Source organism: Ailuropoda melanoleuca, chromosome X (genome assembly GCF_002007445.2).
Source record: "Ailuropoda melanoleuca isolate Jingjing chromosome X, ASM200744v2, whole genome shotgun sequence".
NCBI lineage: Eukaryota > Metazoa > Chordata > Mammalia > Carnivora > Ursidae > Ailuropoda > Ailuropoda melanoleuca.
In genome coordinates this window covers 39,842,253-39,866,988 of record NC_048238.1, presented here as the reverse complement: position 1 = coordinate 39,866,988, position 24,736 = coordinate 39,842,253, and the positions used below count along the sequence as shown (strand labels likewise).

Sequence of the window (24,736 nt, the reverse complement as noted above, 5' to 3'; positions counted from 1 at the left end):
CCCCTTCCCGCATCGCGCTTCCGCACCCGCCCCCCCACCTCCGCCCCAGTTCAGCTCAACAGGGTATGTGTGCCGCGGCGGGAGGTGGGTGACTACCCTGGGGGCCGTGTCACCCCAAGAGGCTGGCCACAGTGAGGGTGGGGGCGAGGGCTGAGGGTTTCTAGGCTTGGGTATGGGCGGCCGGATGCCAGACATCCATGGTCAACCTGGGTGAGCGCCCACTTCTGAGATCTCTGTTCCTGGGTCTCTTGTATGGCCTGAAGCGCTGTGAAAGGTGAGCGTGGTACAGGATCCAGAGTGGGGCACTGCCATGGTCGGGCCTAGTCGGTTATATGGGCACGCCTCCCACTCTTCTGTCCAGGTGGGATGTTATACCCAGGTACTTGGCTTCTCCAAGGGAAGAGGGGCTTTTGTGTTCTTCAGATTTTAACATGGACGTGACTTTGAAGATACGTTTATAGGTGGATGAAGAGGAAAAGTAGTGGTTTTTAACTCCGGAGTCAGCCGTCTTTTGTTGTGAAGGATGGGCTGATGCCACCACCCTTTTCTGGATTTAATGGCACACACGCTATGTTATCCGCAGAGTGGTCAGCACAAATCTTCCGTTATTACATGGGTGTCAGTTAGCTGTAATCCGAATCATCCCTCTCGCCACCCCCCCCATTATGACTCCAAACTAGAACCAGGTATTCTCATTTTGAATTAAATTCAGTGGACTTAAGGTCCAGGTGGGCATCGTCATGGGTAATAGATGAGGCCACCACATGACTATTCCCAGTAGGGAACATTTTACTTCATCACTTTTACTGGAGGGATCTCTCCATTCAATTTCCATTCAGGGTTCCCTGATAAAGAATGGAAAGCAGACACCTGAATCTTTAATGTGAAAATTCCCCTTGGCCCTGGGTCTTGCTTCTCAGGGCTCTCGATGGGTCGTTGACAGCCCAGGCTCATGGCCACCAAGGTTACAAATTGCTGTCAGGAGCCCTCTAGTTTTAAAGAGGTAGAGGCCTAAACAGATCTGTCATTGAAACAGGACCAGGTCTAAAACTGAGTTTGGTTATTGCAAATTGCAGATGTGAGCTCAAACTTTGGCATCAGTACCTGGCCACTCCTGACCTCTGTGGTTTGTGTCTGTGGGTGACAAATGACAAATGCCAGGGCTGCAGGTAAGCTAGGAGGTCTGAGCAGACAGCAGGGTGGGGAATTGAAGCATGTTGTCATTTCAGGGGGTTGACTCTGAGCGATAATGCAAACGAAGATTATCCTTCCAAGGCTATAGATAATCATGAAAATATTTTTATTTTTTAGCCTCTAGCTCCAATTCATTAAAGTACAGTATGAGACACTTCTAGAAGGTAGATTTGACAGGCTCATAAGTATACGTTCCAGCACATGGAAAATGAGGATTTAAAAATATTTTTCTCTGAGCGAGTACTCCATGTTCTTAGGCACTCAGTCACCTTTATCTTAAGGCTGACAAACAATAGTGGAATTTTCCTGTGCTGATACGTACTTTTTAAACTCATCTTGATCTTTTAGTCATTGGGGCCATGCTGCAGCATACCGTGTCATTTTGTGGTACTGAAATCTGGTTTAATTGATGATTGTTCAGAAAAGACAACATCATCTCAACATTCTGTGTCATTTTGCTCTGTCTTTGGCTTTTAGTGTTACTTTGAAATATACTAAGAAATTTAGTTTGTCAATATATGATGTCCTGGGTTCTGCCAAATATTAATATTTTGATGTGAATATTTTGCCTCTAACTGTGAGAAAACAGTTCTCTGTCTGATGGATATTTAGTCTTCTGTTTTAGCACACACACACCCTCCATCTGAATTCTAATGTCATTTGATTAGCTAATTATTCATTATTTCCTGAAGGCTATTGGGATAGGGATTCTGATTTTTAAAAATTCAGTATGAAAATCTTTGAACACGTAAGCGAATATAGTACAGATTTTTAGGACTTTTCTTTGTTAATAATATAAGAAAACAGATTTCATTTCTTGATATCAGTAGAGGAAGTGAGTAATTGTCCTGTTGCCTCTGAATAATAAAGTACAAAAAGACTAAGGAAACATTTGTTAAGTATCTGCTGTGTGTCGGGTGCCCAATTTAATTTCTGGAGGTAAACAATTTCATTTTTAAATGTTGGTAAGTTTTAATGAGTGAAAAGAGTTCAACTGCAAGTTTCAAAACTCTTTGAAATTCAAAAATGTTAATTTCTGCCCCTTTAAAAATATTTATGTGGCACTTTAATCTGAAAGGGAAAGCTTTAATATTTATAATAGGTTATGACAAAAAACGATATATTTATATATAGTCATAGTAAAATAAATTGTGATTATATGGGTTTGCTGGGGTAAAATATCTCTGGAAGGACAGTCAGTAGACTAGTAACATTGGGTTTTTTTGCTGGAGAGGAACTAGGTGGCTGTGACAGGAGGTGGGAGGGAAATATCACCATATACTCTTTTGTGCTTCTCGATTTTTGAATTACGGAAGCCGAATTACCTCTTGGTGTGTCCTCGCCTCCATTCTGTGCCATTTGTGATGGCATTTTAAGATGCTCCTCAAATCCTCTAGTTTGATGCCCACTTCTCCCTATTTTAAACTATATTACGTTATCCGTTTTCTGTGAACTTTCAACTGTTGATTGTACCCATGGAACTTCTGGAGCCCTGGGCCTGGAATAGATACCAAACGGGAAAGAAGAAAGATTTTCCTTGCTTTCCCTCTCTCCTTTTTATTTCATGATCCCCAAAGAGGAGTTGAGTGCACCTAGGAGTGGTGTGCACCGAGAGATCCCATCTTAAGCACTTGCTTAGATGCAGGGGACCCAAGGACAATAAGAGACACACTGTGAATGCTCAACATTTAAATGGCAAGGGACAGTTATAAGCAGTCCTCCCTGACAACAGACCCAGGTAGCTGTAAGGGCCGGTGACCACAGACCAGACTCTCCAGGGACATTGAAAGCAGCGCCCCCCCCCGCCCCCAGGCCCTGTGATGGGGGCTGTGCACCACTGCACCGAAGTGGACCAGGAGCTTACCTGGCACCCGTCTAACCTGTTTTGTCAGGGCAGGGAGCTCCCAGCTGTCTGCCCCTGTACGTGACTAAGTGCCCTCCGAACGTTCCTGGGCCCAGCAAATCTGTGCGGCAGAAATAGCAAGTGTTGGAGGCAGGGAAAGGTGGTATCAACAGACTGTGACAGTTAACTGTGGTTCTCTCGCGCGTGTGCCCTAGTTCCACTTCCCCCGTACTGTTTTGGTGACAACTGATACAGGTCCAAAATATCTAGCTTGGCCCTGGCAGCCCACCACCTGCTTCTCGCTTCCTCCACACCTCTCAACTTTCTAAGCATGTATCGGTCAGCCCCTCCTGGGCCTGTGGACCATGGGCTCCTTGTTGCTTTGTCGGAGCTGAATTGCTAAGCACGGCCTGAGAGTGGGCTCACAGGCAAAGTCTGCAAGGGGAACGACTCTTTGAAGTAGCATACAATGCACATTTGAGTCTGTGTGCAAATAAACATTTTGGAGCCACCCTATTCTTGGTTAATTGGGAGCCCTTGTTTTGTTTTGTTTTGTTTTGTTTTGTTTTGTTTTGTTTTGTTTTGTTTTTAAGAGTCCCTCACTTTTGCCCCAAACTGGAGCAGCTCCGTATGGTCTTGCTTTGGCCCCACATCCCTTGGGTTCAAATGCTGGCCCTGTTACTTATAAAGCTGCATGACTCCGGGTATGATCTCTGAGCCCCGGTTTCCTCTTTTCAAAAACGGAGACGGTGTCACTCACCTCACAGGATTAGTGTATTTATTGAGATGTTGAAAAGGTCAAGTGCAGTGTCTGATACTTAAACACCTGGTAAGTCCTAGTTCTCCTTCTCACTTTAGACTTTGTGATTCTTTGGCCAGTTTTGCTACTTGAGGCTCATTCAGTAGAGGCCTACTGTAATTTAAAAATGCATCAGCATTCAGTTCTTGGGGATGAGGGGCATTGACTTTTTTTTTGGTGAACTATTTGTTAATACCCAGAAAAAATTTACAACGTACTCCCCCCTCCTCCTTTAGCAAGCAGTCTCAATTCTTGGACTTTGTCCTTCAGAACTACTTGCACTAGCATGTTACATAGATGGCAATATTTGTTGTCGTGGAAGCAAAGGGCAATACTCAAGAAGGGACTGGCTAAGTTACAGCACATTCCTACTAAGGAATACTATGTGGCTGGTAAAAAAAGAGGTATCATGCAGCCTTCCGCACATACCGTTGTGGAAAAAAAAAACAAGGTGCAGAACAGTCTGTATATTATCATCTCATTTATTCATTAAAAATTATGTAAAGTATGTTCATAAACGTGTGCACATTTATATCTGACGTGTGCTTTTCTGGAAGCAGACACAGACTTACTTAGTGGTTATCCTGTGGTTGTAGAGCCAGTTGTTGGGAGAGTGGGAGGGGAGATGTTACTTTTTCCCCTTTGTACTCTTCTGAATGGCTTGTAATTTCTATGACACTGACACATTACTTTGGCAATGGAAACTTTGTTTAAAAATAAAGCAAATAAAGCAAAATAAGTCAAGCAGAGAAAGACAATTATCATATGGTTTCACTCATTTATGGAACATAAGAAGTAGGAAGATTCGGTAGGAGAAGAAAGGGAAGAATGAAGGGGGGATAAACAGAAGGGGGAATGAACCATGAGAGACTATGGACTCTGAGAAACAAACTGAGGGCTTCAGAGGGGAGGGGGGTGGGGGATTGGGCTAGACCGGTGATGGGTAGTAAGGAGGGCACATATTGCATGGTGCACTGGGTGTTATATGCAAACAATGAATCATGGAACACTACATCAAAAACTAGGGATGTACTGTATGGTGACTAACATAATATAATAAAAAATATTATTAATAAAAAAATAAAGCAAACAACTTTTATGTAGGAAAAAATACATTAGAACTAAGAACACAGTTATGTGGTTCAGGAGCATTTTCTTTGGATATTAAGATGTTCTTTTTAAAGGAATGGCTAGGCACAAAGAAAATTTGTAGTTATTTAAAAGTAATAAATGGAAGTAAAATGAATCTTAAAATGAGAAAGTGACATTTTCTGAAAGCGTTTCTTTTTTTTTTTTTTAAGATTTTATTTATTTACTTGACAGAGAGAGAGACAGCCAGCGAGAGAGGGAACACAGCAGGGGGAGTGGGAGAGGAAGAAGCAGGCTCATAGCAGAGGAGCCTAATGTGGGGCTCTATCCCATAACGCCGGGATCACGCCCTGAGCCGAAGGCAGACGCTTAATGACTGAGCCACCCAGGTGCCCCTGAAAGTGTTTCTTAGAACTTTCAGAAAGTAACCTTTTTGGAATGATGTAATTTGAAAATCACCATTTCACAACCCTAATGACGTAGGCAAGGATTTTCAATGAATTCCAAAGCCGTAGGTGAAAGGTCATTGGGGAACACGGTACTTATACGGTGCCAAGGATAACGCCACAGATCGCTTGCCTCTCGCAGAGGAAAGAAGGTATCTTTGCGGTGGAGAGGCCTGGCTGTCACCATCTTATATCCAAGTCATTAAATTTATCCTTGCTCCTTGTGGAACTATCTAGTAGTACGTGCCTCCCGATGAGATGCGGTAGGAAGCATACAGCTTTACCTATGTAGTCTTCATCCTCCAAATGTTTTATTTGAGTTAAATTGAGGTTTCAGGCATAACTTCCAGCTTACAGGAAATGTAGGGGATAGAGAAACAACTTACCAAATACCATGGGAAAACAATTAGACATATCCAAAACACAGGGTAACCTACAAGACCATTGTCCTGGTTTCTTCAAGAAGTCTATGTCAAGGGAAACAAAAAGACAGGATAAGTGTCTGTTATGGACTGAATTGTATCCGCCCCCCATTCATATGTTGAAGTCCTAATCCCTAAAGTGATGCTATTTGGAAGTGGAGTTTGGGGGAGGTAATTAGGTTTAGATGAGGTCATGAGGGCGGAGGGATTAGTGCCCATATAAGACAAGGAAGAGACCAAAGCTCCCTGTCTCTCTACCATGTGAGGCTACAGTGAGAAGGTAGCCATCCACAAGCTAGCAGGAGGACACTAATCAGACGCTGAATCTGCCAGCGCTTTGGTCTTGAACTTCCCAACCTCCAGAACTGTGAGAAATAAATGTTGGTTGTTTAAACTACCCAGTCTATGGTATTTTGTTCTAGCAGCCTGAGTAGACTAAGACAGTGTTCTAAGTAACTGGAGACCAAAGAGGCATAAGCAGTCATAGCACAGGAAACCTGATTAGCTCTGGTTCATGAAAATAAGCTATAAAATGTTTTGGGGACAATCAGCGATGTTTGAATACAGGCTTGGTGTTAGATGACATTAGGGAATTACTGGTATTTTTCTTAGGTGAGATAATTGAGGTGATACAGGAGAATGTACATATTAATTGTAATCGTAGGCTGAAGTATTCAGGAGTCAAGTGTATGAGTCCTAACACATGCAACTTACTTTCAAATGGTTCAGTCAAAAAAATACACATACCACGTTATATCTGGGTGGTGGGTGAAAGGGTGTGTTTTATATTCACCTTTCAACTTTTTTGTATGTTTTGAAAATCTCCTTAAAATAGAAGATGGGGGAAGATGTTAACCTCCCTGTTAACCTGTTAGCTGGTAACCTGTTAACCTTCCTTCCTGAAAGGACATACAGGGAACCTGTTATATGCAACCTGTTACTCTCATTAAAGTCTGACATTGGGTAATGCTGTTTGACATTAGTTTATAGGAGATGATGTTAGGCCTTCATGACTTGAGAATCAGTAACTTCTTAATTTTAATATTTTTGTTTGATTTTAAAGCTCACATATCTTTTGAAAAATTGCCTGTATTCCACTTCCAAGACAATAGATGTTAGGAGACTTTTCTCTTTTGGTTTGAAGCATGCTACCTGGCTTTTTCTCATTGTGGATATTTGTATTGAGGTAACGCTAGCCATTAGAACAGACCAACCCCAAATTTCAGTGGCCTAACATAAGACAAGTTCATTTTTAACTCACGTGTTGGGCCAGTGCAAGAGTCTGGCAGGTGGCTCTCCCTGTGGTCATTCAGGGACCAGGTGCCTTCCATCCTGTCGCTTCCACATCCCTTAGGGCCTTGGAACCCTCCCTCTCCAGCCAGTGAATGAGGAAAGAAACAGAGGATCACACGGGGAAGAGTTTGTGCTAAGCCTCAAAGCGTTGCACGTCGCTTTGCCCACTTCCGTTGGACAGAACTTGGTCATGAGGCCACATCTAACTGGAAGGGAGGCAGGGAAATACAGTCTAGCAAGAGGAAGAGGGACAGGTTCGGATAGCAGCTAAGCCGATCTCTGATGTAGTATTTGATGAGTGCTTTGTCACACGGAATCCAGAAAAGAGAAGTCATAGGATTTGCATGTGATTTTGTTGTCGATGATGATAAAGTAAAAATTTTTAAGTAATCCACTTTGAAGAGAGTATATTCATCTGGAGTTTATGAGGTCGTTTCAATACACTTACCAGCATCATGGGGGAGCTTGTTAGAACTAGCAGGTCTGGGCCCAGACTTAAATGTCTCAGACTGGGACTCAGAAATCTGTGTTTTGGTGCGTTAGCAGGGGTTTTTTTTGCAGATTTAATTTATTTTATTAGAGCGAGCATGAGCAGGGGGAGGGGCAGAGGGAGAGTGCGAGAGAAAATCTCCAGCAGACTCAGCGTTGAGCATGGAGCCCGCGGTGGGGCCTCATCTCACAACCCCGAGATCATGACCTGAGCCGAAATCAGGAGTCAGATGCTTAACTGACTGAGCCACCCAGGCACCCCTAGCAGTGTTGTTCTTTTTTTTTTTTTTAAGTTGAAGTTTGAAACTCACTGCTGTAGAATATTTGTTTTCACCTTTTAAATACATTCAGTATGTTGCTTGTAATTAAATAATTGTAGAAAAATAGCAACTGTTTTTTGAGTACCTGTTATGACAGCCAGGCACTGTGTTAAGTATTTTGCATACTTTAAGCCATTTAACCTTCACATCAAATGTATGAAGACTGTATCGTTGGTCCCATTTTGCGAAATGAAGAAATTGAAAGTTAGGTCTAATGGCACATTTGTTTAAGGCATATGTTTGAGATTGGTAAGTGGGAGTCTACTAAAGGATGAGATCAATATGCTTCAGGATGTGTCTGGCCAGGAGAGAGCAGAACCTGACTCCTGCCCCAATGACCTGGTTCCAGGGGGTCTCCGAGGGAAATCTGTGCCCAGAGTATAAAATAAAGCAAAGTGTCCCTTTTTATTATTAGCTGGGGCTTTAGCTCCAAACTCCAGTGCACCACTGCAAGGAGTGAGGCTGGCCAATTTGGAAGACTGGATTGTCCTATGCTAGACTGGCCTCGGGCCCTTGGATCCAAGTAGAACCAAAATGCCTGTTTGTTTTTATCCCAAAGATGTTATGCACTGATGGCTTGGACCTCCCCTAATTCATATATTGAAATCCTAACCCCTAATGTGATGGTATTAAGAGCTATGGCCTTTGGGAAGTAATTACATCCTGAAGATGGAGCCATCCTGAATGAGATTCATGCCCTTATGGAAGAGACCCAGAGGTCGGCAGTCTGCATCCCAGAAGGACAACTTCATCGGAACCTGACCATTCTACTCCCCTGATCTTGCACTTCCAGCCTCCAGAACTGTGAGAAAAATAAATGTCTGTCGTGTATAAGCCACACAGTCTGTGGCACTTTGTTAGAGCTGGCCTGACCAAGACAATATGGCAGAAGGCTACCAGTTGTGACAGGGGAAAACCCAGAAAAACCATCAAAGGATGTTCAGAGTGGCTGTGTCAGGCCTTCTCAGGTGGGAGCAGGTGCTTAGAAGCTTTCTCATCTCTAGATGTCACTATCGCAGAGGTGGGAGGCAGGGGGAGCTTGGTCTGTCGAGCTCCCAGGTCTCCCTATTCTTCCTGTGCTGGTTCTCCCCAGGCGTGTCGTAGTCTCCTCTAGAGAGCTTCCAAAATACATGAGAACATAAGCCTGAATGACAGTGTAGGCAAGCATATCTGTCTTTTGTTTACTGCCATCTCCTCTGTCCCCAGAATAGTGCTAGACACATAGTAGGTGCCATGGAAATATTTGCTTAATGGATTCTATTTTGTCTAACAAAAATAAGGTGCTGTTAACACTGCTTAGCATTAAAGGTCCTTCCTTCAAGTTCTCATGCCTCAGATTCACACTGACAGTGAAGTTTCTGAGAAGGAAAACTGTACGTGTGAAAACGTCTGCCCGAATCACAGCAAGCTGTTTCAGGAAAGAGAATGAAGGGATAGGTGAGTATATGTTTGCAAAAATGCTGTATTTGGCTGATAAGGCACATGGTGGTTTTAAAATTTTTTATTGTGGCAAAATAATATGGCAAAATTTTCCATTTTTACCATTTTTAACTGTACAATTCACTAGCATTAATGGCATTTATAAAAATGTGTGACCATCACACCACTATTTCCAAAATTTTTTTATCACCTCAAACAGAAACTGTGTACCCATTAAACTGTAATGCTCCATTCCTTCCTCCCCCCACTCCCTGATATCCTCTAATCTAGTTTGTTTCTACGAATTTGCCTCCTCTATATATTTCATATAAGTGTATTCATATACTTTTAGTCCTGACTTATTTGAATCTGACTCTTTCGCTTGGCACAATATTTTCAAGGTTCATCTGGGTCATCACATGTATATGAACTTCATTCCTTTCTCTGGCTGAATAATATTCCATTCTGCATTTCGTTTATTCATTTATCAGTTCCTGGACACCTGAGTTGTTTCCACCTTTTGGCTATTATGAATAATGCTGCCGTGACATTATTCTGCCCAAGTATCTGTTTGGGCCCCTGTGTTCAATTCTTTTGAGTATATACCTGGGAATAAAATTGCTGGGTCATACAGTGATTTGATGTTTAGCTTTCTCGGGAACTGCCAAACTATTTTGCACAGCAGCAGCTGCAGCATTTTACATTCCTGCCACAAGAGTTCCAGGCTCTCCATGTCCTCTCCAATACTTGTTATTTTTCGTTGTCGTTTTTTGTGGCATCCTAGTAGTTGTGAAGTGGTAGCTCATTATGGTTTTGGTTTTCATTTTCTCATTGACTAATGATGTAGAGCTATTTGTATATTTCTTCGGAGAAATGTTCATTCAGGTCGTCTGCCCACTTTTAAATTGGGTTGTTTCTTTTTGTTGTCATTGAGTTGTAGTTCTTTATATATTCTGGATATTAATCTCTTATTAGATATGTGATTTGTAAATACTTTCTCCTAGTTCATGTTGCCTTTTTATGATAGTGTCCTTTGATGCACAAAAGGCTTTAATTTTGATGAAGTTCACTTTATTTTTTTTCTTTTGTTGCCTATGCTTTTGGTCTCCTATCCAAGAAATCTTTGCCAAATCCAATGCCATGAAGTGTTCTCTTTATGTTTTCTTTGAAGAGTTTTATAGTTTTATCTCTTAAATTTAGCCTTTTGGTCTCTGTTGAGTTTTTATATATGGTATAAGGTAAGGGTCCAAATTTATTTATTTATTTTTTGTATGTGGATGTTCAGTTATACCAGCACATTTGTTGTAAAAACTTTCCCTTCCTCATTGAATGGTTTTGGCACCCTTGTCAAAAATCCATAGACCATAGATGTGAAGGCATATTTCTAGGCTCTCAATTCTATTCAATTGGTCTATGTCTGTCTTTATACCGGTATCACACCATTTTGATTATTATAGCTTTGTAGCAAGTTTTGAAGTTGGGAAGTGTGAGTCCTTCAACTTTGTTCTTCAGGATTATTTTGGCTCTCTGAAGTTCCTTGATTTTCAATAGAAGTTTTAGGATGGGTTTTTTTCATTTCTGCCATTGAGATTTTATTTTTTTAAGATTTTATTTATTTGAGAGAGAGAAAAAGAGACACAGAGAGAGCTAGAGAGCACAGCAGAGTGAAGGGCAGAGGGAGAAGCAGACTCCCTGCTGAGCAGGGAGCCTGATGCAGGACTTGATCCTGGGACTCTGGGATCATGACCTGAGCCAAAGGCAGACGTTTAACTGACTGAGCCACCCAGGTGCCCTGCCATTGAGATTTTGATAGGGATTGCATTGAGTCTGTATGTTGCTTTGGGTACTGTTGTCATCTTAATGATTTTAAGTCTTCCATTCCATGAACACGGATATCCTTTCATTTATTTAGGTCTTTAATTTCTTTCAGCAATGTTTTGTAGTTCAGTGTACAACTGTTGCACCTCCTCAGTTAAATTTATTTTCAAATATTGAATTCCTTTTTATGCTATTGTAAATGAAATTGTTTACTTTTTTTTTTAAAGATTTTATTTATTTATTTGATAGAGACAGCCAGCGAGACAGGGAACACAAGCAGGGGGAGTGGGAGAGGGGAGAGGAAGAAGCAGGCTCCCAGTGGAAGAGCCTGACATGGGGCTCGATCCCAGAACTCCGGGATCACGCCCTGAGCTGAAGGCAGATGCTTAACGACTGAGCCACCCAGGCGCCCCAATGAAATTGTTTTCTTATGGTCCTTTTTGGATTGTTCACTGCTATTGTATAGAAATATGACAGATTTTTTTGGTGTTGATTTTGTATCCTGCAACTTTGTTGAATTTGTTTATTTTCTCCAACAGTTGTTTTTTCGTTCTTAGAGTTTTATAAGATCATGTCGTCTGCAAATGGAGATAGTTTTACTTCTTTCTTTCTAATTGGATGCCTTTTATTTCCCTTTCTTGCCTAATTGTTCTGGTTAGAACTTCGAGTCCTGTGTTGAATAGAAGTGGTGAAAGTGGGCATCCTTGTCTTCTTCCTGATCTTAGGGGAAAAGGTTTCAGTTTTTCACCATTGAGTATGACGTTAGGTGTGGGTTTTTCACATATGGCCTTTATCACTTTGAGGAAGTTCCTTTTTTTAAAAAATTTATTTGTCAGAGAGAGAGATTGAGAGAGTGCACACACACAAGCAGGGGGAGCAGCAGGCAGAGGGAGAAGCAGGCTTCCTGCTGAGCAAGAAGCCTGACTCAGGACTCCATCCCAGGACCCCGGGATCATGACCCAAGCTGAAGGCAGACGCTCAAAGGACTGAGCCACCCAGGCGTCCTTGAGGAAGTTCCTTTTTATTTCTAGTTTACTGGGTGTTGTTTTTGGTTTTTTTAATCACGAAAAGGTATTTTTTGTCAAATGCTTTTTCTACATCAACTGAGGTGATTATGTGGGTTTTTTTCTTCATTCTATTGATGTGGTCACTGACCTTCATGTATTCACCCACCCTTGCATTCCTGGGATAAATTATATTTAGTCATGGTGTATAATTCTTTTAATGTGCTGCTGAATCTGATTAGCCAATATTTTGTGGAGGATTTTTGCATCTGTATTTATAAGGACTGTTGGTCTGTAGTTTTCTGTTCTTGTCATGTATTTGACCTTGATATCAGGGTAATGCTGGCTTCATAGAGTCAAGAAGTATTCATTCTGCTTCAGTTTTTTGGAAGAGTTTGAGAAGGATTGTTGTTAGTTCTTCTTTAAATGTTTGGTAAAATTAACCAATAAAGCTATGTGGTCCTGGGCTTTTCTCTGTTGGGAAGTTATTCAGAATTTCTGTTTCTCCTTGAGTCAGTTTTGATAGTGTGTGTGTTTGTAGGAATGTGTGAATTTCATCTAGGTTACCCAATTTGTTGGTGGACAGTTATTCATAGTATTCTCTTATAATCTTTTTAACAACTTTTGGTTTTCTTGATTTTTTTCTTCTATTCTTTATTTTACTTATCTCCTCTCTAATCTTTTCATTTTCTTCGTTATTCTAGCTTTGGGTTTGATTTGCTCTTTCTTTTTTTAAGTTCCTTCAGGTATACTTAAGTTACTGATTTGAGATCATTCTTCTTTTTTAATGTAGACACATACAGCTAAGAATTTCTCTCTGAGCGCTGTTTTTGCTGCATCTGATAACTTTTGGTACGTTATGTTGTTTTCATTTTTCCTAAGGTATTTTCTAATTTCCTTTGTGATTTCTTCTTTGCCTTATTGGTTAAGAGTGTGTTGTTTAATTTCCACACATTTGTGAGTTTCCCAGTTTTCCTTCTGTTATTGATTTCTAGTTCATCCCATTGTGATTGGAAAAGACACTGTATATTTTTAGTCTTTTTTAAATTTATTAAGACTTGTTTTGTGACCTAAGTTTGGTCAGTCCTGGAGAATGTTACGTTTGTACTTGAGAAGAATGTGTACTCTGCTCTTGTTGGGCTGAGTACTCTGTATGTGTCTGTTAGGTCCAGTTGGTTTATAGTATTATTCAAGTCCTCTAGTTCTTTATTGATCTTCTGTCTTGTTTTTGATCATCAGTTATTGAAGTTTCCACCTATTATTATAGAACTATTTCTTCCTTTAGTTCTGTCAGATTTTGCTTTGTGTATTTCAGGGGTCCATTTTTAGGTATGTATATGTTTATAATTATTGTACCTTCTTGATGGATTGAACATTTTATCAATATGTATCTTTGTCGGGGCTCCTGGGTGGCTCAGTCGGTTAAGTGTTTGCCTTCGGCTCAGGTCATGATCCCAGGGTCCTGGGATTGAGCCCTGCATCGGGTTCCCTGCTTGGCAGGAAGCCTGCTTCTCCCTCTCCCTCTGCCCCTGCTTGTTTTCCCTCTCTTGCTGTCTCCCTCTCTCTGTGTCAAATAAATAAATAACATCTAAAAAAAAATATCTATCTTTGTCTATTGTAGTACTTTTTTTTAAATTTTTTTTATTATATTATGTTAGTCACCATAGAGTACATCCCTGGTTTTTGATGTAAAGTTCGATGATTCATTAGTTGCGTATAACACCCAGTGCACCATGCAATACGTGCCCGCCTTACTACCCATCACCAGCCTATCCCATTCCCCCACCCCCCTCCCCTCTGAAGCCCTCAGTTTGTTTCTCAGAGTCCATACTTTTTTAACTTAAAATCTATTTTGTCAGATAATATAGCCACTCCCCTTCCCTTGTGATTGCTATTTGCATAGACTTTTTTTTAACTATCTTTTTACTTTTAACCTCTTTATGTCTTTGTATTTAAAGTGATTCTCTTATAGACAGCACGTAGATGGATCTTGTGTTTTTACCCATTCTGCCAGTCTCTGACTTTTAATTGTAGAGCTTAATTTATTAACATTTAAAGTACTTTCTGATAAGGTAGGACTCACTTCTGCCATTTTGCTATTTGCTTTCTATATGTCTTATGTGGTTTTTGTTCCTCAATTTCTCCATTACTGCCTTTTTTATTTAGTTGATTTTTTATAGTATACAGTTTTGATCCTCTTCTTTCATTTTTCTGTATATTGTTATTTTCTTGCTGGTTATCTTGGAGATTTCACTTAACATCTTAAACTTTGAGTAACGTATTTTGAATAGTACCAACTTAGTTTCAGTAACATATATACTCTGCTCCTATATGTCGCTCTTGCTCTCTGTTTATATTGTTATTGTCAGAATTACATATTTATATGTTGTGTGTCTGTTAACATAGGTTTATAATTATTATTTGAAATTCCTTTTTAATCATATTAAAAAAAGAAGAGTTATAAACCAAAAGTTTTTTACATTTACTTGTGTTCTTTACCAGTATACTTTATTTTTTCATATGGCTTCGAGTTACTGTCTGGTGTCCATTCATGTCAGCTGAAGTACTTCTTAAACATTTCCTTTTTTTAAGATTTTATTTATTTATTTGAGAGAGAGAGAATGAGAGAGAGCATGAGAGGGGAGGGTCAGAGGGAGCAGCAGACTCCCTGCTGAGCAGGGAGCCTGATGCAGGACTTGATCCTGGGACTCCAGGATCATGACCTAGCCTAAGGCAGTTGCTTAACCAACTGAGCCACCCAGGTGCCCTCCTTAAGCATTTCTTATAGGTCGCGTCTACTCATAAGGAACTCTGTTAGCTTTTGTTTATCTAGAAATGTCTTAATTTCTCCTTCATTCTAGAAAGATAGCTTTTTACCAGGTACAGAATTCTTGGTTGACGATTTTTTTCTTTCAGCACTTTAAAAATGTTATTTCACTTTCTTTCTATCTTCCAAGGTTTCTGCCGAGAAATCAGATTTCATTTTCTTGAGGATCCCTTGTATGTGACAGGTCACTTTTTGCTCCTTTCAAGATTTTCTTTGTCTTTACCTTTCAACAGTTTCATTAGTGTGCCTCAGTGTGCATCTTTTGAGTTTATCCTGGTTGGAGATCGTTGAGCTTCTTGAATGTGTAGATTAATGCATTTCATCAAATTTGGGAAGTTTTCAGCCATTATTTCTTCAAATATTCTTTCCAGTCCTTTCGCAGTCTCTTCTTCTGGGAGTTCCATAATGCATTATTGGTCCTCTTGATGGTGTCCCACAGGTCCTATAGGCTGTGTTCACTTTTTGTCATTATTTTTACTTTCTGCTCCTCAGACTTGATAATTTCAATTGTTCTATCTTCGCATTTGGGAATTCTGTCTTCTACCTGCTCAAACATGCCATTGAGCCCCTCTAGTCAGTTTTTTCTTTCAATTATTGTACTTTTCAGCTCCAGAATTCCAATGCTTCCTTTTTATAATTTCTGTTGCCTTATTGATATTCTTATTTTGTTTATACATCATTTTCCTGGTTTCCTTTATTTCATTGTTCATGGTTTCCTGTAGCTCTTTAAGCATATTTCGCATAGTTGATTTAAAGTTTTTGTCTATTATGTCCAGTATCTCAGCCTTTTCAGGAAGGAGTTTTTGCTTGGTTGCTGTAAACCTTTGGGTTTTGTCCAGAATTCTGAAAAAGTTGATTCTGACAGTTTCTGCTTATTTTTTGATGTTTCTGTGGAAGAACAGGAGTTTGGCGCTAACTTACTCCGTCATTTTGCTGACATTCCTCACCACATTGTCCTTCTAAAAAATTAGATTCTGTATATTTTCAGAGATACTGTGATCTCTGGGGAAGAACAATGTTAAGTCCTGTGTTTTGTTAAATTTGTGTATAATGTTACTAAGAGAGTAAAAGTCCTGAAGTAGTCTTTTAAATTTTATTGTGGGCTCCTATCACATGCTTTTGCTGTGACGTCAGAAAGAGAAAATTCAAATTAGGGTGTAAGTGATCACGCATGGAGTTTAAGTTTATACTCAACAAATCTTTTCTTTACCCACCCCCATCTACCTCTAAAACACATTTTGGTTAAAGACACGTTTACCCCAAACTGTCTTGGGTTATTAAAAAAGTTGATTCACAGATAACTTTGTGTTGAGTGTAGCATTAAATGTAGCAGAGACTCCAGGTACCTCCCAATATTCATTCTCCCTTTCATCCTTCTAATAGGACCATTAGTTTTAGCTCAGCATATTTCTGTGCAATGAAAACACTGTATTTCCTGGCCTCTCTCATAGTTAGGTGTGGTCATATGACCAAGTTCTGGCTAAGGATTGTGCAAAGTATCTATAAGAGGGATTTGTGCAAAGTATCTATAAGAGAAAGTGAATGTGCACTTCTGCCACACCTTCTCTTTTCTTGAATGTGTTATGGCTAGAGCTCCAGCAGCCATATTGGATCCAGAGGTAACTTTGGGAATGGAAGACAATTCTAGCAATACAGTAAGATAGGTGGAGTTGGGATCTCTGAGAATATAGAGCTGCCTGCTAGACTTGGACTGAATACTTTTGGACACCTTACAAGTGAAAGAGAAATGAGTGTTTGTTATTTGCTGCTGAATCTAATTGTAACTTTTACAGCAGGTTCTGAGTTCCACTTGAAACTTGAGTGTGATATATGGGGCTGTTTTGAGGACCTGATGCAGATGTTCATGACTACAATGGAGAAGGTGCTGCTTGGGATTCTAGGGGAGGCCAAAGAATAGGCAGTACAGGTCCAGAGAAAGGGTTTGAAGAAAGAGTTAAGATTTAAAATACCATTTATATTTGGTAACCGCCTGGGTGTCTGATGACCGCCCACACATTTGGTGATTTGCTAGAAAGACTCATGGGATTCAGAGACATACATAGACAGAGCTATGATTTATTACAGTGAAAGGATAAACAACAGGATCAGCAAGGGAAAAAGATGTAATGGGTGAAGTCTGGAAGAGTCTGGATGTGGGCTTCTAAAGTTCTCCCTTAGAGGATTCGGGATAGGGTTTCCCAGAACAAGCTGCTTCTCCAACAATTAAATACAGCAACACATGCTCTGGGTTTCTGCCTAGGGAAGCTTGCTTAAGACTCCAACTTATTTTTTTTTATTATTATATTATGTTAGTCACCATACAGTACATCCCTGGTTTCTGATGTAAAGTTCGATGATTCATTAGTTGCGTATAAGACTCCAACTTCTTTATTAAGGGCTTATCAGGACTCTTACTGAAATTTCTGACTCCCAGAAGGAAAGCAGGTGTTTGCCATAAATCACATATGCAAAAACAACTTAGCCAGGCTGGTATGGCAGGATTCAATTATCCTAGGCACACAAAACAACCTTATCAATTAGTAACGTAGGGAGTATTCTATACACCAAGTTCAAAGGGGCTATTCCAAGGATTAATCATGCAAGCCGGCTCTCCTAGAGATCACAACATCAGGCCTATTATGTTAGTGTTTTCCTGCAGAATAACACATGGTGTCAGCTGACTGTAGCGTTTTGTGTTCCTGAGGTTTCCTTAATTTCATCCTCACTCTTTTGTTTTTAAAATCATTATTTTAGTTTTATTCATTTTATTTTTGTGTGTGGGCATATGTGTAAATGTCTTTATTTCACCTTCATTCTGAAAGATGTTTTTGCTGGGTGTAGAATTCTAGATTCATTTCTGTTTTTCTCCTGTCTCCATTTCCTGCTCTATCATCTTTTTGCTTATATGGTTTCTAATGAGAAATGTGATGTTAGCTTCGTCTTTGTTCCTGTGTCTGTAACAGGTCTTTCTCCTCTGGTTGCTTTTAAGATTTTTTGCTTATCACTGGTTTTGAGCAATTTGATCATAACTTACCTTGGTGTAGTTTTCTTTGTGTTTCATGCACTTGGTGTTCATTTGGTTTTTTGGGTGTGTGTTTTTATAGTTTTCATTAAGTTTGTAAAAATTTTGGCTGTTATTTCTTCAATTTTTTTTTATCCTTTCCTTTTCCCCTTCAGGGGCTCCAGTTACCTGTATATTAGACCACTTCTAAGTTGTTACACAGCTCACTGGTGCCTTTTCATATTTTCAGATTATGTTTTTCCATGAGTTTCATTTTGGATGGTTCTTTTGCCATGCCCTTAACTCATCTTTTTTTTCCCCTGTAATATCTAATCTGCCATTAATCACATGCAGTGTAGTTTTTTAAAGATTTGTTTATTTATATGAGGGGGAGGGGCAGAGGGAGAGAGAGTTTTAAGAAGATTTGGCACTGAGTGTGGAGCCCGAGGCGGGGCTTGATCTCACGACCCTGAGATCATGACTTGAGCTGAAACCAAGAGTTGGAGGCATAACCGTCTGTGCCACCCAGGCACTCCCCCCCCATCCAGCATATTTTTCATCTTAGACATTATAGTTTTTACGCTCAGAAGTTCTTCCATATCTCTGCTTAACTTTTTGAACCTATGGAATATGTTATGATAATTGTTTTAATGCCCTTACTGCTACTTCTAAAATTTGGGTCAGTTTCATTTGATTAGTTGATTATCCTACCATTATGGGTTGCACTTTCCTGCCTCTTTGTATGCCTGCTAATCCTTAGTTGGATGCCACACATTGTAAATTTTACCTTGTTAGATGCTGGATGTGTTTATATTCCTAAATCGTCTTGCACTTTGTTCCTAGATGCAGTTAACTTGAAAATAGTTTGATCCTTTGGGGTCTTGCTTTCATGATTTGTTAGGTAGGTCTGGAATAGTGCTGGTTATTCTCACTACTGGGGCAAGACCATCCTGATTATTCTACCAAATGCCCTGTGAATTGTGAGTTTTTCCAGTCTGGCTAGTGGGGACAGGTACTGTCCCTGTAGCCAAGTATCATTCTCCCTAATCCTTTCAGATTTTTCTTTCCCCTCATCTGCATATGCTGATCTCTCCTGAATACCTGAGGGAGAAACCCTCTGTGGATCTTCAGGATTGTCCCTCTGTTTAGGTCCCCTCCCTGGTCCTCTGTCCCATGAACTCTAGCTGCCTTTGTACGTAGACTCTCAGCTTTGTCAATTTAGGGAGTTGCCTAGACTTTGTCTCAGTTTCCCCTCCTGCTTTGTGGCTTCAAAACTCTCTGAAGGCAGTAAGCTGGAGCAGTCATTGCACTCACCCCATTTTCCCCATCTCTCAGGGATCAGTTCTTCGTTGCCTGATGTCTGGTGTCTTGAAGGCCATTATCTCATGTATTTCTTTGTTTTTGTTTCAGGCATGAAGATAAATCCAGTCCCTGTTTCTCTGTCTTGTCTGGAAGTGGAAGCCTTCATTTCATAAAGGAGTGTTGGTCTTATTTTTATTTTTTGGTCATTGTAACCCCCATACACATACACTCTGTCTTTTGGCATTTATTTTTTTTGAACTGTAGACTTTATATGTGTGTCTGTGTGTGTTTGCAGTTACGTGTGTTTGTATACACACAGACACACATTTAAAACAGGCCTAACATGGACTACCATATTCTAGTCTAGGAATATGTTGGCTTCTGTACATTTTTGCTATTGAGAGAACTGGGGAAAAAACAGTTGCATTCATTAGCAGAGCAGGCTGTGAATGAGCCGGAGTGCTTCTCTTCAGTGGTATGAATGAGAGATTTGTCTACTTTCCATGGCAGTGTTCTGTGGAGGGTTTGTGATGGCACTGAAGAGAGGCACAGTCAAGATGGTAATCCGGTAGTGATTTTATCAATTGTGGGGAAATCGGGTAAAGGGTGGAGCTCTGATGTGGCTGATGAGGTCCTCCCAGTCCACTCAGGAAAAAAGAGGCAAGTAGTTCACTAAGGGACAACTGTGAACCAAGGCACTGGAAGACCTGAGAAGCCAAACAGGGTGCATTGAAGCAACGTGGAGATCAGCAACAGCAGGCAGCCACTGTCACCCCTGGGGCTGACACAGGGAGAGGGTAGCGTTACCAGAGCCCAGGAATGAGGTCTCTTGGCAGGAATGGGAGGCTGCCTAGTGAGACATGGGACTGGAGATAGGGCTGTCTGGTGGTAGCTTCAGCCATGGAGATCACATGGCCATTACTTGAGAGGGGGAGGGGCAGAGGGGACAGAAGGAGAGAGGGAGAGAGTGCAAGCATGTGCTCCTGCAGCAAAGAGATGGAGATAGATACCCTGGCTTTCCTCTTCCACTCTAGTCTCTCGCCGTGCTGCCCATTGGATGAATCTCACTGGAAGCCACTTGGAAAGGCGCCTGGAAATGCAGTTTACTGGGGTCACCCCGTCCCTTTCCCTCCCTGTCCCCTGCAAATGTAGCAGAGCAAGAAAGGGCAGAAAATGGATCTGAGGGCACAGAAGCCTGGGACGGGCATGATGACCCTGGCTCAAAATAAAGGCCTGTTCTGGTGTGCAGTATATCCAATACCTGGAGGAGGGAATTGGCCAACAAAAAAGCAAGAAAAAGTGATAACACTGGAAGAGAAGTTTATATCTAATGTAAATAGAATTACAGTTGACCCTTGAACAACATAGGTTTGAACTGCATGAGTCCACTTATATGTGGATTTTTTTTGATAAGTACAGTACTGTAAATATATTTGCATTATGATTTTCTGTTTTTAAGGATTTTATTTATCCATTTGACAGAGAGAGAGCACAAGTGGAAGAGCAGCAGAGGGAGAGGAGAAGTAGGCTCCTCACGGGGCAGGGAGCCTGATGCAGGGCTCGATCCCAGGACCCTGGGATCATGACCTGAGATGATTAACTGAATGAACCACCCAGGCACCCTCTTACAATTTTCTTTTTTTTTTTTTTAAGATTTTATTTATTTATTTGACAGAGAGACAGTCAGCAAGAGAGGGAACACAAGCAGGGGGAGTAGGAGAGGAAGAAGCAGGCTCACAGCAGAGGAGCCTGATGTGGGGCTCGATCCCATAACGCCGGGATCACGCTCTGAGCCGAAGGCAGACGCTTAACCACTGTGCCACCCAGGCGCCCCTACAATTTTCTTAACATTTTCTGTTCTCTAGTTTATTGTAAGAATACGGTATATAATGCATACAACATACAACATATGTGTTAACTAGACTACATTATGAGTAAGGCTTCTGGTCAGCAGTAGGCTATTAGTTACGTTTTGGGGAAGTGAAAGGTTATACCTGGATTTTTGACTGCATGGGGGGGGGTCCGTGCCCCAATGCCTGCGTTGTTCAAGGGTCAGCTGTTTAGACAAAATAGCTGATAGCAGAAATGTTGACACTGCCACCATTTGAGAAACTCTAGATCACAGCCAGAAGAACTTAAAGAAGGGGAACTTACTGATGTAAATGAGCAAAGTGGTTGTGATGAAAAGTATGAAGGTTTCAGAGGAAGTGATGGCAGCAAAAGAGTTCCTCAGATTGAAGGAACTCTTGGAGATATTTCAAGACATTGAAAGAGCTAAGGATATGATGTGGAAGCTGATCCTAGCCTAGGAAGGAGTGTGACCATTTGTCATGGCATAGAAAAGATGCTTGCTCTGTATTGTAAGTTATAGGACAAGAAAAAGAAAGCAAGCACTGTTCAAACTATTCAATAAGCGGGTTTTTTTCCCCCCAAAGAAATAGCTTTAGTTCTCAATATTTCTGATGTTTTAAATTACGGTGCACTAAATAAATATTAGTTTTACTATCTTTTCATTTTCTCTTTACATTTATAGCCAAGAGTAAGAGTCTTTAATGTTTCAGCAAAATTTTTTAAAGACCACGGGACAATTATATTTTTTCCCATTGATTATTAACATTGCTTTTCTTCCTTTTTTTTTAATAGAGAGAGTGAGAGTGCACACAGACAGGTAGTGGGGGGAGGGGCAAGGGAGTGGGAGAGAGATAATCTTAAGCCACCCAGTAGTGTGGAGCCCATCTTAAGGCTCAATCTCATGACCCTGAGATCATGACCTGAGCCAAAATCAAGAGTCAGCCACTTAACCGACTGAGCCATCCAGGCACCCCAAGGTTGCTTTTTGTACTTTCAGCCTGTATAGTCATTATTGTGGTTTCCAGTACCATGCAGAACTGTCTACACTATTCAGCAATTAAAAAGAATGAAGTGCTGATTCATATTAAAACACAGATGAACCTCAAAAACGTTATGCTAAATGAAAGAAGTCATACACAAAAGGACACCTGTGTGATTCCATTTATGTGAAATATTTCGAAAAAGCAAATGTGTAGAAACAGTGTATTAGTGGTTGCCTGGGGCTGGGAGTGGAAACTGGTATTAACTGTAAGTGGTTATCAAGGAATCTTACTGGGCTAAAGATGGTGATGGTTGCATAACTTGGTAAATGTACTAACAAATATTGAATTGTACACTTAAATTGGGTGAATTTTATGGAATCAAAGTTGTTTTTTCTTAAAAATGAAGGTGATGGGGTGCCTGGCTGCCTCAGTCTGTGAAGTGTGCGACTCTCGATCTCAGGGTTGTGAGTTTGAGCCCCAGATCGAGTGTGGCACTTAACCTAAAAATAAAATATTTAAAAAAAATGAAGGTGAATATGTATTCCCAGATAAATAAAGACTGAAATAATTTGTTTCTGGCAGATCTGCCTTAAAAGAAATACTAAAGGAAGTCTTTTAGGCTCAAAGGAAATGACATTGGACAACAATTCAAATGCACACAAGGAAGTAAAGACTACTGGAAAAATGTAAATATATGAGTAACTATAAAAAACTGCATAAATATATACATTTTTCTCTTTTGTTCTCAACTTTTAAAGAGACATAAAATTGAACTAAGGAATAATTATAATGCTGTATTGTTAGGTTTGTAGCACATGCAGATGACATTTTAAGATACTAGCATGAAGGACGTATGTGAAAATGGAGCTAGGATCAAAGAATGTTTCAATTTCAGTAATTCTTTTTTTTTTTTTAAAGATTTTATTTACTTGAGAGAGAGCGAGCGAGAGAGAGAAAGCACGAGCGTGGATGAGGGGCAGAAAGAGAGGGAGAAGAGGGCTCCCTGCCCCAGGACCCCAGGATCATGACCTAAGCTGAAGGCAGACACCGACTGAGCCACCCAGGTGCCCCAATTTCAATAATTCCTTACTGGAATTAAATTAACATCACACTGAAGTAGACTGGAATGAAGAAGACTATTATCATCCCTAGACAAAAAAAAATAACTAAAAAAGTATAGTAAAAAAAACCCCAAAGAAATTATGATTATACATACACCCAAATATATATATGTACGTATAGATATGCACACAAGTGCACGCACAGAAAGTGCAGAAGCATGCGTGTGCACACAAGGAGGCAGTGAAAAAGTAGCAAAGATCCAAAGTGACATGAAACATACGGAAAATCAGTAGCAAATATGGCGGTCGTAAATTCAACCCTTAAATGCGACTGGATGAAACACTGGAGTGAGAAGGCAGAAATGGTCACATTACAAAAAAAAAAAAAAGCCAAAAACCCTGAGATTCAACTATATGCTGTCTAAAACAGACACATATTAGATAAGCGTCTCTCAACCTTGGCACCGTTGAAATTTCGGACCGGGTAATTCTTTGTTGTGGGGGGTATCCTGTGCATTGTGGGGTATTTAGTAGCATTCCTGGCCTTTATCTATTACATGTCAGGTAGACATGCTGTTGTGATAAACAGAAATTTTTCCAGCTATTGCAAATGTCACAGGGAGCGAAATTGCTCCCAGCTGAGAAGCAGTGCTTTTAGGTTCTCTCTCTCTCTCTCTCTCTCTCTCTCTCTCTCTCTCTCTCACACACACACACACACACACACACTGAAAGGAAAAGGATGGAAAAATACATGCCATCTAACTCTAATCATAAACATACTGGAGTAACTATATTTATATCAGGACAGACTTGAAGACAAGAAATATTGTTATAGACAAAGAGGGACACTTTACAATGCCATCAGAAAGATACAAAAATTATGAAAAAGTGATGGTATACACACCTAAACACAGAGCCCCCAGACACATGAAGCAAAACCCGACAGACTTGAAAAGACAGATATGCAATTCAACAATAATAGGTAGGGACTTCTATACCCTTTTCCCAATAATTGAAAGAACAACTAGATAAAATGTCAGGAAGGTTATAAAAGATTTGAACATCCTCGTCAACCTGCTTGACCTGACTGGCATTTATAGAACAGAACAACAGCAAAATACACATCCTTCTTAAGCACACATGGACCTTTCTGCAGAATAGATTCTATGCTTGGCCATAAAACATGTCCTTGTTAAACTTTAAGATTGAAATCATACAAAGAATGTTCTCTGACCTTAAAGGAATTAAAATTGGACTCAACCAAAGAAATTTGGTAAATATCCAAATAGTCTTTATAGTTTTATAACATGTATACATAGACCTTAATAATATAGTTTAGTCTTGCCTGTTTTTGCCCTTCCTGAGTCTTTTATATATATATATATATTTTTTCTTTTTGAATACACGGTACAAGTATAAACACAAATTTAAAAGACACACATTGAAAAAGGTATACCCTCTCTCTCCCCTTCTACCCATTTTTCCTTGACGTTGTTGTAACCACTTTTGTTAGTTAATTGTTTGATCTTGTGTTTCTTTTTGTAAATAAAAGTGAAAACAAACGTGCGAAATCCC

At 40.3% G+C, this 24,736-nt stretch overlaps 1 protein-coding gene across 4 annotated transcripts in view; it reads left to right on the top strand.

Moving 5' to 3' along the window:
- The first annotated feature begins 7,777 nt into the window (after positions 1 to 7,777).
- The window catches only part of SLC9A7 (solute carrier family 9 member A7), a 124,114-nt gene continuing 107,155 nt past the window's right edge, over positions 7,778 to 24,736 (top strand). For 2 of the 4 annotated variants that reach the window (XR_004622392.1, XM_034649423.1), the window contains exon 1: positions 7,785 to 9,332. Coding sequence is in view for 3 of the 4 variants with exons in the window: in XM_034649423.1 (XP_034505314.1) it covers positions 9,146 to 9,332 (187 nt within the window). In the remaining variant the exon portion in view is untranslated. Of the gene's footprint in view, positions 9,333 to 24,736 lie in introns of all 4 variants that reach the window. The other 2 variants (XM_034649427.1, XM_034649424.1) reach the window with 2 other exon arrangements.